This window comes from Ornithorhynchus anatinus, chromosome 2 (genome assembly GCF_004115215.2).
Source record: "Ornithorhynchus anatinus isolate Pmale09 chromosome 2, mOrnAna1.pri.v4, whole genome shotgun sequence".
Taxonomy (NCBI): domain Eukaryota; kingdom Metazoa; phylum Chordata; class Mammalia; order Monotremata; family Ornithorhynchidae; genus Ornithorhynchus; species Ornithorhynchus anatinus.
The window spans coordinates 17,860,052-17,873,686 of record NC_041729.1 but is presented as its reverse complement, the minus strand read 5'-3'; the positions used below and the strand labels follow the sequence as shown (position 1 = coordinate 17,873,686).

At 44.2% G+C, this 13,635-nt stretch overlaps 1 protein-coding gene across 1 annotated transcript in view; it reads right to left on the bottom strand.

The window, feature by feature from the left end:
* Positions 1-13,635, bottom strand: part of VPS33A (VPS33A core subunit of CORVET and HOPS complexes) — a 30,581-nt gene that overhangs the window by 12,477 nt on the left and 4,469 nt on the right. The window contains exons 2-6 of the mRNA XM_029057948.2: positions 12,460-12,525; positions 9,068-9,195; positions 4,882-5,068; positions 1,148-1,264; positions 337-511 (exon numbers count right to left, since the gene is read on the bottom strand). Of these exons, the coding sequence (XP_028913781.1) occupies positions 337-511; positions 1,148-1,264; positions 4,882-5,068; positions 9,068-9,195; positions 12,460-12,525 (673 nt within the window). The remainder of the gene's footprint in view (positions 1-336; positions 512-1,147; positions 1,265-4,881; positions 5,069-9,067; positions 9,196-12,459; positions 12,526-13,635) is intronic.

The window sequence follows — 13,635 nt, the reverse complement described above, 5'->3', positions numbered from 1 at the left end:
CATTTATACAGAAAACACAACTTTTCTTAGCCCTATTCATCCCCAACATTCAATAATCAAACTAGTTTTTTTTTTAATGTTCCTCAATCTTTCCATGGATGGGCTTTTATTGAATGACTGCATTTTTCAAAATAAATTCATACTTGCAAAGCTCACTGTTTAAAGTCATAATTTCAAATTACAACCTACATTTAAATGTAAAGAAATGTGAGGGAATGTAGTACATTGTATTGTATTTCCTAAAAGACTGCCTTTTTTAAAAACTGTTAAACTCCATTCCAGTAAAAGGAAATATACTACCTGCATCTTCTTTAAACTAGATCTTGTTGTGCTTACTGTTTTGAATGCCATAAATTTCATCAATGAGTCCTTCATATGTAAGCTGAGTAGCCAGGGGAGTTAACATGTCTACATTACGATCAAGCAACAAGAGAGTATCGAAAATGGGAAATATTGAATTCTGGCTTCCAGTGAACTCTCTTTTCATTCTGATCATCATATTGGCCACTTGCTAGGAAAAACAAAAACAAAAAAAAACCAAGAACACTGGATTAGATGGGACTTCTTCAGGAACCCAAGTCAGAGTTGCTGGATTTTTTTTATGAAGAGAAAAACGAACACTCAAAGGGATAAAAGGTAGGAGACATCAGTGATTGAAGTGAAATGCTTAATGTCGGCAACATGCTAACACTGTGCAATGATGACCTGTTTGAATTAATCAATTGGCAAACAAAATTTACCATCAAATTAAGATTTAACAAACAAGCGAAACAAAAACTAAAAACAAACAGAAGAAGGGTAAAGAAAGGGCCAATGGGTCACATTTCCCTTCTTTAAAAAACTGTCTTTAAACAAAATTCCCCTTCAGGGAAATCCCTTTGCCTGCTCCAAAAAAACCCCCAAAGAACCCAACAACCAACTAAGTTAAATGTCTGGAAAAATACCAGCTTCCCAAAGATGAATGAGAAGAGAAGGAAACATAATAATCAAATATTTATACTAGAAGCTGGTTCTGATTCAGAAAAATCTTTTCAGAAGCTTTTAAAAGAGATGTAACCAGATGGATTGTGATACCAAACCACCCTCCCCTCACCCCAATTCTTCATTCCCACTAATACAAAGCATCTGTAAGTTCAGTGTCTGGTACCCGTGCGCTTTCTCCTTTTCCAAAGATCTGGGGAATAGTTCCATAGAGTGCCTGCAAGGTCATCAGTCCTTTTGCTGCGTGGTACAGACTCGTCTGGTCACTCTCTAAGTAACACTCCTACAGTAAAGGAAAAGGAAGGCAATTGGTCGGTCAATCTATGGTGTTTCTTGAGCACTTACACTCTAGGAAGCAGCATAGCCTAGTGGATAGAGCACAGGCCTGGGCATCCGAAGGACCTGGGTTCTAATCCTGGCTTCATTTGTCTGCTACGTGACCTGGGGCAAGTCTGTGCCTCAGCTGCCTCATCTGTAAAATGGGGATTAAGACTGTGAGCCCCATGTGGCATAGGGACTGTGTCCAACCTGATTAGCTTGTGCCTACCCCAACACTTCCAACAGCGCTTGAAAGACAGTAAGCCCTTAACAAATACCATGATGATTATTAGTGCTAGACAGAGTAAAATAGTTTTTGAAGATATGACCCCTCCTTTTGAGGAGCTCAGATAAATGACTTAAGTGAAATTACACATAGGGGGAAGTGAAAGAGTACAAAGATATGAACATAAGTGTTATGAGGAGGAGGGCTGTGTGCACTTAACCAGCAATGCTGACATCCAAGAAAACTTGCCTGCCAGGAGTTAATACCAAGGACGACTTTAGTTTCCAAATGAGGGGGGGAAGTGAGAAACTCCCTAGACTTTCTATCTGTTAATCTTTGGTTCTAGATCAACTTTCTTCATTGGGTTAAAAGAAAGTCCCCACAGAAGACTCTTCTGTTATCTAACTGAACAAAGTTCCTCATTCACTTCAGGCTTCTTCCAGGAACTGGGTGTCCAATCCTGATTAGAAAAAGAAAAAAAAAGAAAATTCTTTGGCAGCAGTCAAGTTTTGATCTGCTGGCCATGCGGTTGGAATGCCTGGGACTGATACTCCAAATTCCCACTAAAGAACAGGTAACGGGTCTACTTCCCTGCTTTGCATTCCTTCCCATCACTCAGTACATTGCTCTGCACACAGTAAGGGCTTAATGAATACTCTTACTACTATTACTAACCCACTTTCAATCTCTCCACACTGACAATACCTGACGAGGGAAGAGAAGCTGGTGGCTCGTTCCAATGTCAGGGGTTCATTGCAAATAATATCTGCTCTTCTTACCTCTTAGGGTGTGAGTCTGTGTGGGACAGGGACTGTGTCTGATCTGATTATCTTCTATCCCAAGCACAGTGGTTGGCACATAGTGAAACCTTAATAAAAACCACAACTAAGGAATAAACCAACCTGGCCAAAGAAGCAGAACATTTTATTAATTCAATGGAATTTATTGAGCATTTACCTATGTGCAAAGCACTGTACTAAGCACTTGGGAGAGTACAATATAAAAGTATACAATATCAAAAGTATAAAGGTTCCCTGCCCACAACGAGGCTACCATTCCTAGGAGGGGAGAGCTTTCTCAGGTCAGGTCTGTGGCCCTAGGGGAGGTGAGAGGCTATTTTCAACATGGGAACTGACTTAAGCATTCCAAAGTTAAACAGATAACATAATTTGGACCTCGGCACAGACCCTGGTGAAGCAAATAAAATCTGAGGAAAATCACATTTTACAGTGAAAACAGCTCTTTGTCTTTCAACAGAAGGCTTTAAAATCCACCCCAGATCTTTAACCTGCAAGTCTATTTAAGAAGGGTTAATTTGGCTTAACAAATACTAAACTCTAATTCCTTCCGCAAAGACCTTCCAGCCAGTAGGTTTGAACTGAGGGCCAGCATTTATAGTTTTTATATTATTCAAGGTTGTAATTTGGACAAAAGCCACCGCCTCTAAGCCTCCTAATTAAATCTGTCACTTTGAGTCAACACCCGAAGTTATAGGGTTGAAAAACCACACAGAAATCTATCTTATCCTTCCCTCACAAGCCCAAGGAAAATAAAATAGCAGCGGGTCAGGTCTCTTGACAGTTTCAGTCATGCCAAGACAGGTTTCCCTCTGTGGCTCCTGATTTATCGTAATTATTCCGATGAGATCAGACAGGAGAGAAAGCTTCGCAGCGACTGGAAGGGACTGAGTCACTGACAACTCGGAAACGATTTTAAGCATTTTGTGTTTGCCAAGTCCTTTAATGAAATAGTTAATCCTTCCAAACACCTGGTGAGGAAAGCTCATCTTCATCACACCCATCTCATGGATAGGGGAACTAGGAATAGAAGCCAATAATAATAATAATAATGATGTTGGTATTTGTTAAGCGCTTACTATGTGCCGAGCACTGTTCTAAGCGCTGGGGTAGACATAGGGGAATCAGGTTGTCCCACGTGGGGCTCACAGTCTTAATCCCCATTTTACAGATGAGGGAACTGAGGCACAGAGAAGTTAAGTGACTTGCCCACGGTCACACAGCCGACAAGTGGCAGAGCTGGGATTGACAAGCCAAGTGCTTGTCAATGCTGAATGAGTCAGTGAGAGGCTGCCTGACACCCAATTCTTTGCTTAGGTCATTAAGCAACATGTTTCGGTATGTTCTTTTTTTTTTGAAGCAACCAAAACTACAGAGGATGCCTACTGCTTTTTCAAAAATAATTTTCTGTGGCATTTGTAAATCTGAGTACCTCAAAGTGCCTTATAAGCCTTGCAAAATGTAGTAATGTCAGGACTTAAAATGGAAAGTGAACAGTATGGATACATGGAATGGTTCTATTTTTGGGGTACTCATTAAGCATTTGCCAGGTGCTGGGGTAGATACAAGCTAATAGGTTTGGAAACAGCCCACGTCCCACATAGGGCTCTCAGTCTTAATCCTCACTGACGGATGAGGTAACTGAGGCACAGGAAAATTAAGTGACTTGCCTAAATTCACACAGCAGTGAACAGTTAAGTGGAGGAGCCGGGATTAGAATATAGGTCCTCAGACTCCCAGGCCTGTGCTCTTTCCACTAGACCACACTGCTTCTCTATGAAAGAACACAAGTCCATGAGGTGATTGGTTACACAAGTGGAGATCAAACAGCCAAAGTCCCAAATTTTTTTGCTTGCTTCAACCAGCCCCCAGAGCTACTTCCTTTGCGGCACTCTAATTGCCTTGCAAGAACAAAACCTCCTTGGTAAGATGAACCCACGCCCGCAGAGTGTCCGACAGGAAGCTCTTTAACTTGTCAGACCAAAGGACAGGATTTGGGATTCTAACCCTAAGCTTCTGCCCCTGAGTGACCAAGAGCTACTGATCTGAGTTTGTACCCAGGTAAGGAAGTTTTATCAGTAGCCACTTGCAGAAAGTCGGGGTAACATTTGACCAGTTCCTAAAGAAGTCTGAAAATCTTTTGGGAAAGATTCAGTTTTTAAAATGGTTTCTCTACGGGAGATACTTTTGACTGCCATTGAAGAATTTTTGGCATTTTAATGGCTAATCTAAAGATGGCGTGCACCCTTAAGTTGATAATGCAAATTTTCTCTTTAGACAAATGAATCCATCAATCAATGGTATTTACTGAGCACTACCTGTGTGCAGAGCACTGTTCTGAACACTTGGGAAAGTACAACAGATTTGGTAGACACAAGGATCTTGCGGTCTACAGGGAGAGACTAATGTTTCAACAAATTAGACTTAAGGGGAAAGAAGGTGCAATACTCAACAAGCAAAATCATATTTGGTAAAAAATATTTGGCAATTAGATCAAAACCTTCCCAAAAGGATAAAATATGACTCATTTCTTAACAAGAATGTCACACACTCACTTACTTTAAAAGCACTCTCTGACTCCATGGATAATAGATCACCATCAAATGGAATGAGATCTAGACTGTATTCTTCTCTGTGAATAAAGGATCCCAAAACACCTTGATCCTTCAACCGCTGTTCACACAACAAGCTTCGGCGGGGCACAAACAAGATATGGAAATCCCTGGTAGGGGAGCGCCTGTCTTCACTAGGAAAGAATAAAACGAGCAGAATAACAAATTGCTGGACCTCCACTCCCAAATCAGGAAAACAGCCTGGGCAGATTCTCAAGCAAATCTCAATGCGCTTGATCTCTAAGTCCAAGTTTTATTTCAAAGTCCTAATTTGCACTCATGACACTGAAGTGTTCAGTTTATTGCAGGTTGGGAAGAAGATATCACTGATGGGTGAATTCACCTTTTTTTGGTTTTAAATGACATTTGTTAAGTGCTGACTATATGTCAAACACTGTTCTAAGCGCTGGGGTAGGAACATGTTAATTACATTAGACACAGAGTCCCCATTCCGCACAGGGTTCACAGTCTAAGTAGGAGGGAGAACATGTGTTTAATCCCCATTTTACAGGTGAGGAAACAGAGACACAGAGAAGTTAAGTGACTTGCCCGAGGTCACACAGCAAGTAACTGGCAGAGCCAGGATTAGAAGCCAGGACCTCTGACTCCCAGGCCCAGGCTTTTTTCACTAGGTGAGTGTAAAGGTCAAAGCAGGATTCTCTGATCAGGATGGCCATATGGTGCAAACAGGGTCATTCCTTGCTTACAGTCCTCTAGATAATAAGCTCACTGTGGGCAGGCAACGTGTCTGTTATATTGTTATACTGCACTCTCCCAAGTGCTTAGTACTCGGTACACAGTAAGCACTCATATATACGACTGACTGGTTTTGTTGCCGTGTTTGCAGCATTCGGCCCTTTACTCACTTTGGCCCCCTTGTCTCTCAATCCTTAGGAAGCTTCTGCTCCCAATGAGCAGTTTGTTTCTTGAGAGCAGCAGGACACGCTGGTCTACCTGTTTCACCTGAGATGCAGCAATATCTGGGGCTTCCATTTACCATACCCTTAAAATGTTTCCTCTGGCTTCCTTGTTTCCGTTTCCCAACTTCAGCCTTCCATTCAGGAGCTGTTGAGGCATCCTATTGTTGTTCACTCTCCTCTCATGTCCCACTCAGCACAGATGTGTTGAAGTGAGCAAAGTTTCAAAGCTAGGTGACTGACTTCATTCTGGAACTTTGTTGTGATACTACTACAACCTAGCACACTCACGTTGCTCCTCACTAAAACGAACCTACTCGCTATACTTGAATCTCACCTGTCACACCAGCGACCCCTTGTCATGGGCTACCTCTGGCCTGGAACCCTACTTGGTGTAGTGGATAGAGCACGGGTCTGGGAGTCCGAAGATCACGGGTTCTAATCCCTGCTCTGCCACTTGTCTGCTGTGTGGCCTTGGGCAAGTCACCTCACTTCTCTGGGCCTCAGTGACCTAATCTGTAAAATGGGGACTGAGACTGTGAGCCCCATGTGGGACAGGGATTGAGTCCAACCTGATGATCTTGTACCTCCCCCAGGGCTTAGTACAGTGCCTGGCACACAGTAAGTGCTTAGCAAATACCATAATTATTATATTTGACAGCTCATCTCTCCCCACCTCCAAAGCCTCATTAAAATCACATTTCCTCCAAGAGGTCTTCCCCAACTAAGCCTCATTTTCCCTACTCCATCCCACTTCTGCATCACCCTCGCACTTGAATTTTCCCATCCTCAGCCCCATAGCACGTCTGCACATATCCATAATTTATTTTAAATATGTCTCCCCTTCTAGACTGTAAGCTCCTCGTGGGCAGGGAACATGTCTACCAACTCCGGTATAGTGTACTCTCCCAAGTGTTTAGCACAGTGCTCTGCCCACAGGAAGCTCTCAATGAATACCACTGACTGATCTGTTTTGCCATTTGATGTCAGCATCAAATAGCCCCTAAGTGACACTGGTGGAACTGCTCAAGAGTGGACTCTGGTGTCCTCGTCTCAGAACAGTGTGGCCTAGTAGAGTGTCAGAAGGATCTGGGTTCTAATGCCGGCTCTGCCACTTGTCTGCTGTGTGACCTTGGGCAAGTCACTTCACTTCTCTGGACCTCGGTTACCTCATCTGTAAAATGAGGATAGAGAACTGTGAGCCCTGCATGGGACATGGACTGTGTTCAACCCAATCTGCTTGTATTCACCCCACAGCTCAGTATAGTGCCTGGCACATAGTAAGTGCTTAACAAATACTACAATTATTATGATAATTACTAGGTTCATAGATAAGGCAGGACAGCACTACAGGTAACTGGAGCCTCATACCTCATAGCTGCCACCCTCTATTTGACAGCCTCCCCTAGAATGAGCTGGCCTCCTTGATTCATTTTACTTCCCTATTATTGCATCTTTGGTCGGTGGGCTGCTTAGATAACAGAATTCTGTGACAGTATTTAGCTCTGTGTTGCCAGTAGCAATTTTTGGTTGTGCGCATGGTTTCCCAGGGGCAGGCTGACATTTTACCCTGCCTGGTTGACTCAGTGCGGCAGTTAACATTATCTTCATGTCCTCTTGGGTGAATGCCTTGTGTGTGGTTTTGTGCATAGAGCAATTCTTGAATTACCGTCTCTAGGACTCTGGATAATCATCAACGCCCATTGGGTTGGAAGAGCTTCATAGATGTGCAGAAGAGTATTCTGACTGGGATGTAGCGTGGCCTACTGGAGAGAGCACAGGCTTGGGAGTCAGAGGACCTGGTGACTAATCCTGGCTCTGCCACTTTCCTGCTGTGTGATCTTGGGCAGGTCACCTAGCTTCTATCTTGATTTACTCATCTGCAAAATGGGCATTAAATCCGTTTTCTCTCCTATATAGACTGTGAGCTTCATGTGGGACACGGACTGTGTCCGACGTCTGTCTCCCCCTTAGACTTGTAAGCTCATCGAGAGCAGGGAATGTATCTGATTATGGTTACATTGTACTCTTTCAAGTGCTTAGTACAGCTCTTAGTACTGTACGCTCTGCACACAGTAAGAGATCAATAAATATGATTGACTACCCCAGTGCTTTGTACAGTGCTTGGCGCATGTAAACACTTAATACCACACTTATTAATGACTCGCAGCTGAATCGAGGTCTCACTGCATCTTCCAGTAAGGCTACTTAGAAAGAATTGAAAAGGTCCGACCCCAGGCGGACTTGGCTGTTTTGGCGACGGGCAGCGGATCGGGCAGAGCCCCCTCACTCTCACCTGGCCAGCCACGCTGTCACAAAGTAGTCTCAGGACCTTGAGGGACTTTTCAGGGCATCCAAATTTTCTAGGTAAATTATACAAACCTTTGCAGCAAACACAGATATTCAGCTCTCATCAGGTCTCCGAAGGGTTGTCTTCCCTTTACTAAAATTTGAAAGGATAAACTAAAACTTTCTCTATAAATCTATCTTCAAATGACCAATCTGACAGTTGGGAAGCTCTTACTTTATGCAGAGCTCAGTATTGTGCTGGGTAAAGCTATAAGGTTCTTAATCCTTAGCCCATTCCCAATGTAAAATGCAGGGGAAGGAGAGATGCAATGAGAAAGAAACTGGGTAAATTCAGGCCCTTTCTAGAATTTAAGGTCCTCGTGAGCAGGAAACATATTTACCAACTCAGTTATATTGTACTCTCCTAGTGCTTAGTAGAGTGCACATAGTAAGCACTCAATAGGAATGACGGATTGATTCAGAGACAATTCAACCCCCTAAAAGAGCCGAGAATGTTCCTTGGAGGGAGTATTCGTTAAGGGTTTCCTTTAGCCAAGCACGGTACTAAGCACTGGGTTGGACAGCTAATCGGGTTGGACAGTCCTTGTCTTACAAGGTGCTCACAGTCCAAGTAGGAGGGAGGAATGGGGATTGAATCCCCATTTTAGAGGTGCGGAAACTGAAGCACAGAGAAGTTAAATGACTTGTCTATGGTCACACAGCAGGCAAGTGGCAGAGTCAGGAGTAGAACCCAGATCTTCTCATTCCCAGGCCCAGGTTTTTTTCAGTATGCTATGTTAAATATATATTAGAGAGGTTAGTGGAAGGCTCTCCCAGGATCTTTCCCATAATCAAATTCTGAGAATTTCAGGCTCGTTCTTTCATGAGCTCACTTTTCAATTCTCCTCTATGCCAAAAAAAAAATACCTGAGCACATTTTCAGCAATTATATCCATCAGCTCTAGCCTGGGTCTGACAAAGAAGATAATGTTCTTGACATCAGCGGCCGGCAGTCGATTTCCCTTAAGGGTGAACATTTTTTCCACCTCATGCTCCTAGAACAAATACAGAGAAGTTATAACTGCAAGGTTGAAGTTGGAATTTAATATGCTCTTTGAGTCAGACTTTTTTTTTAAAGTAGTATTCACTAAGTCTTGAATGCCCTTCCTCCCCAGCCAAAGTCTCCCCTCACCATCCCCCCAACCCTCATCTACTCTCTCCCCAACTCCCATCTACTCTCTCATCATTCCAGGTCATCTCTCGCAAAGAGATGTTCTTTTTGTAAATGCTATTGTTAAATGCTTACCATGTGCCAGGTACTGTACTTATCACCTGGTAGATACAAGGTAACCAGATTGGACATATTATCTATCCCACAAAGGGCTCAGAGTTTTAACCCCCACTTTTCAGAGGAGGTAACTGAAGCACAGAGAAGAGCAATGACTTGTTCAAGGCCACAAAGCAGACAAGTAGTAGAGCTTGAAAGAGTACCCAGGTCCTTCTGACTCCCAGCCCATGCTCTGTCCATTAGGTCTGACTCCCAGCCCCGTGCTCTGTCCATTAGGCCACTCTGCTTCTCAGAAAACACCAAAAAAAAAATGTAGGATGGGACAGCTGAAGGATATTCAAGATTTGTATTATGAAAGTTGTGCCTCATCTGAAGAATTACACTATTAATACAATCATAGAGATGTGCTCTGGGAATCAGGAGACCTGCATCTTAGGCCTGGTCCCTCCCTCTGTGCTCTGCCATCAGTGCTGGAAGTTTCTGATGGCAGAAGCAGGCAGGACCTTCTGTGAGAGAGGCCGGCCTGGCAGGAATCCTGAAAAATAGCTAACGGGGCTGGTGGAGACCTCAGTGGCTAAAGACATAACCAGCTTCGGGGTCACGGCCCTACGGTGGCTCAGTCTCGGTACTAGGTCATCCATGGCTGGGTGGCAAATGGGTCCTGCCCATTAAAAACCTCCGTGTGTGCTTAGCAAGGAGATGAACACTTGCTGGTTATTCACTCTTGGCCCTCCGAGAACCAGTGGGAAACTGAATAGCTGGGCTCAAAGAGGTGCACTAACATCAGTCAACTTCTCCACTGGATTACAATGCCTTCCAACATGCAGATTCTTGGGCCTGACGTCTTGGGGCCAAGGCTGGTCAACCCTCTAGATGGGAGATTCCCACGCTCATCCAAGATTTCCAGGTTACTCTAACTCTGTTAGCTGAGCGAAGAACACATTAAAGGGAATCAGAGTGGCTTAATAGACACAACACAGGTCTGGGAGTCAGAAGGACATGGGTTCTAATCCTGGCTCTGCCACTTATCTGCTGCGTGACTTTGGGCAAGGGACTTCACTTCTCAGTGCTTCAGTTACCGCAGCTGTAAAATGGGAATTAAGACTGTGAGCATCAGGTGGGACAGGAAGTGTGTCCAACCTGATTAGCCTGTATCTTCTCCAGCACTTAGAACAGCACTTAACAAATACCAGCATTTAAACGGTGCCTGGCACACAGTAAGAGCTTAACAAAAAAAATGCCATAATTATTATTATATGATCACCATTAAAGAGGGTGGCAGCACTTGGTAGGGAGGACTATGAGTGGCACACTGGGTCAGGAATGGCCAAGCTTCGTGATCCAGAGAGCCGCAAACCAGAGGCTCGGTATGGTGGAGAGCAGCAGTGGCCTGAATGGCAACTGGGTGTTCTAGTGGTGAGGGGGGTTGGGGGGCGAACAGCTGGCATTCCCAGGGGACAGGGCGGGGCAGTGGTGGGCAGAAGAAGGCTGTGTCAGAAGCCAGAGAGACAGGGGTGGGCGTGCTGAGGCTCTGCCTAGACCGAACTCACATGGGTGGTGGCTCTGACCACTGCTGAAAAGCCTGGGTGCTAGCACACTGCCCCCATGTAGCCAAAATCATACATAATAGAGGCCGGTGGACAATCCACACAGCAGCTCACAAAGAGGTGAACGTGTGGCTTGTCCAATCCTGCACAGGACCCTCATTACACTGCAAATTCCTTAAGGGCAGCAAACATGTCTCCCAACTCTGCTGTACTCTCCCAAGGGCTTAGTATAGTGCTCCGCACAAAGTAAGGGCTCAGTAAATGCCACTTTCTCGCTTGGATAACTATTCTAGTTACCTAGGAGACAGCAGCTTTGATAGAAAGGGCAATGCTTCATAGAGACTTAACGCTCATAGCACAATGAGCATAAGAACAAAAGACTTCAAAATACTTTATGGAAGCACCAATATAAGAGTCCACCATGAAATAGAAGCTCATACTGTCATAGAAAAAATATGGACTCATGGTTCCATAATGCTCCCAAACCAAGTTAACCCTGGATTATTTTTTTTATGGTATTTGTTAGGCACTTACTATGTGCCAGGCACTGTACTAAGTGCTGGGGTAATAATAATGTTGGCATTTGTTAAGTGCTTACTATGTGCAGAGTACTTCTTAGCGCAGGGGGAGATATAGGGTCATCAGGTTGTCACGTGTGGGGCTCACAGTCTTCATCCCCGTTTGACAGATGAGGGAACTGAGGGCCAGAGAAGTGAAGCGACTTGCCCAAGGTCACCCAGCTGACAGGTGGTAGATACAAGATAATCAGGTTGGACACAGTTCACTGTCCTACAGGGGGCTCACCTTCTTAATCCCCAGTTTAAAGATAATAATAATAATAATGTTGGTATTTGTTAAGCACTTACTATGTGCCGAGCACTGTTCTAAGCGCTGGGGTAGACACAGGGGAATCAGGTTGTCCCACGTGGGGCTCACAGTCAATCCCCATTTTACAGATGAGGGAACTGAGGCACAGAGAAGTTAAGTGACTTGCCCACAGTCACACAGCCGACAAGTGGCAGAGCTGGGATTCGAACTCATGAGCCCTGACTCCAAAACCCGTGCTCTTTCCACTGAGCCATGCTGCTTCTCATAAAGATGTGTATGTAGGGTCCCAACACGGCTCCATGTACCACCTTAAAGAAAGGGGGGGGAGGGACGGAGGGAGGGAGGAAGGGAGGTGTTGCTGGGTTTCTTCTCTTTGCCTGTGCCATGTACTTGCCCACGGGAAGACTTACATTTGGTTCGCATAGGAATGAGGGTGGAGAACTACCTCTCTACATCTCTCCCTGAGGTGAAGTCAGGGAAGTGAGCAACAAGCAAAGTACCAGGGAAGGGGGAAAAATGTTTCTGATGGCACAACTGCCTGGACTTTAATCAAAATTTGAGAAATTGCAAATATGCCCTGTTGGGCAAGCCTTCATCAGAGTTGTCGACCAACATCTCAATAGTCATAGCCCAGACAAACCCTGGGGAGCATTTACCTTTAAGAGAGAATACTGTGCAATTAATCCAAATGGTCCTGTTAGGTATTCGTCCCAAACTATTGCCTGTAAAGAAGAAGAATTCAAATTACTACAGTTTCCATTGTAATATTTGTGGCATTTGCAGTTACTCTGTACCAGCCGCGGAGATAGACACAAGATTAGGTATGGAACATGTCTAGCAATTCTGTTGTATTCCTCCAAGGGAATAGTACAGTGCTCTGTATACAGTAAGTACTCAATAAATATTAATGACTGATAATCAGATAGGACACAGTCCCTGTCTTATATGGGGCTCACAATCTAAGGTTGTAAACACTTTCTTAGAATTCCCTAGATTTAAACCTTGAGCTATCAACTACTACTACTAGTAATAATAAAATTGTGGTATTTGTTAAGCGCTTACTGTGTGCCAGGCACTGTACTAAGTGCTGGGGTGGATACAAGCGAAATCGGGTTGGACACAATCCCTGTCCCACCTGGGGCTCAGTCTTAATCCGCATTTTACAAATGAGGTAACTGAGGCACAGAAAAGTTACGTGATTTGCCCAAGGCCACATAGCAGACAAGTGAAGGAGCTGGGATTAGAACCCATTACTTTCTGACTCCCAGGCCTGTGCTCTATCCACTACGCCATGCTGTATTAAAATGCCTATATAAACTCTAGTACCTTGTAGCTCTCAAGCAAAATGCAGAGTAAGAGGCCCCGCATTTTGTTTATACATGGATTCATTCATTCAATAATATTTATTGAGCGCTTACTAAGTGCAGAGCACTGTACTAAGCGCTTGGAATGTACAATTTGGCAACAGATAGAGACAGTCCCTGCCCAATGACCAGCTCACAGTTTAATCGGGGGAGACAGATGATTAGAGATCGACAGATGATGGATGTCATCATCAGGCTCTGATGCCCAGGAGCTGGTAGACATGGCCATAACTAGGGTTATATGAGCCTTGGGACAACCTTATATGCTGATGTCGGTGAACATATGAGTATGGGGAGGGGCTTAATGCCCCAGACACTTCTGGGTCTTCTCACTGCGGGCAGGGAACATGTCTGTTTAATGTTGTAGTGTACTCTCCCAAGTACAGTGTTCTACAGATGGTAAGTGCTCAATAAATACACTTGAATTAATACACCCAGCTGGTTCTGCTCGTATATCTTGCAAAATTG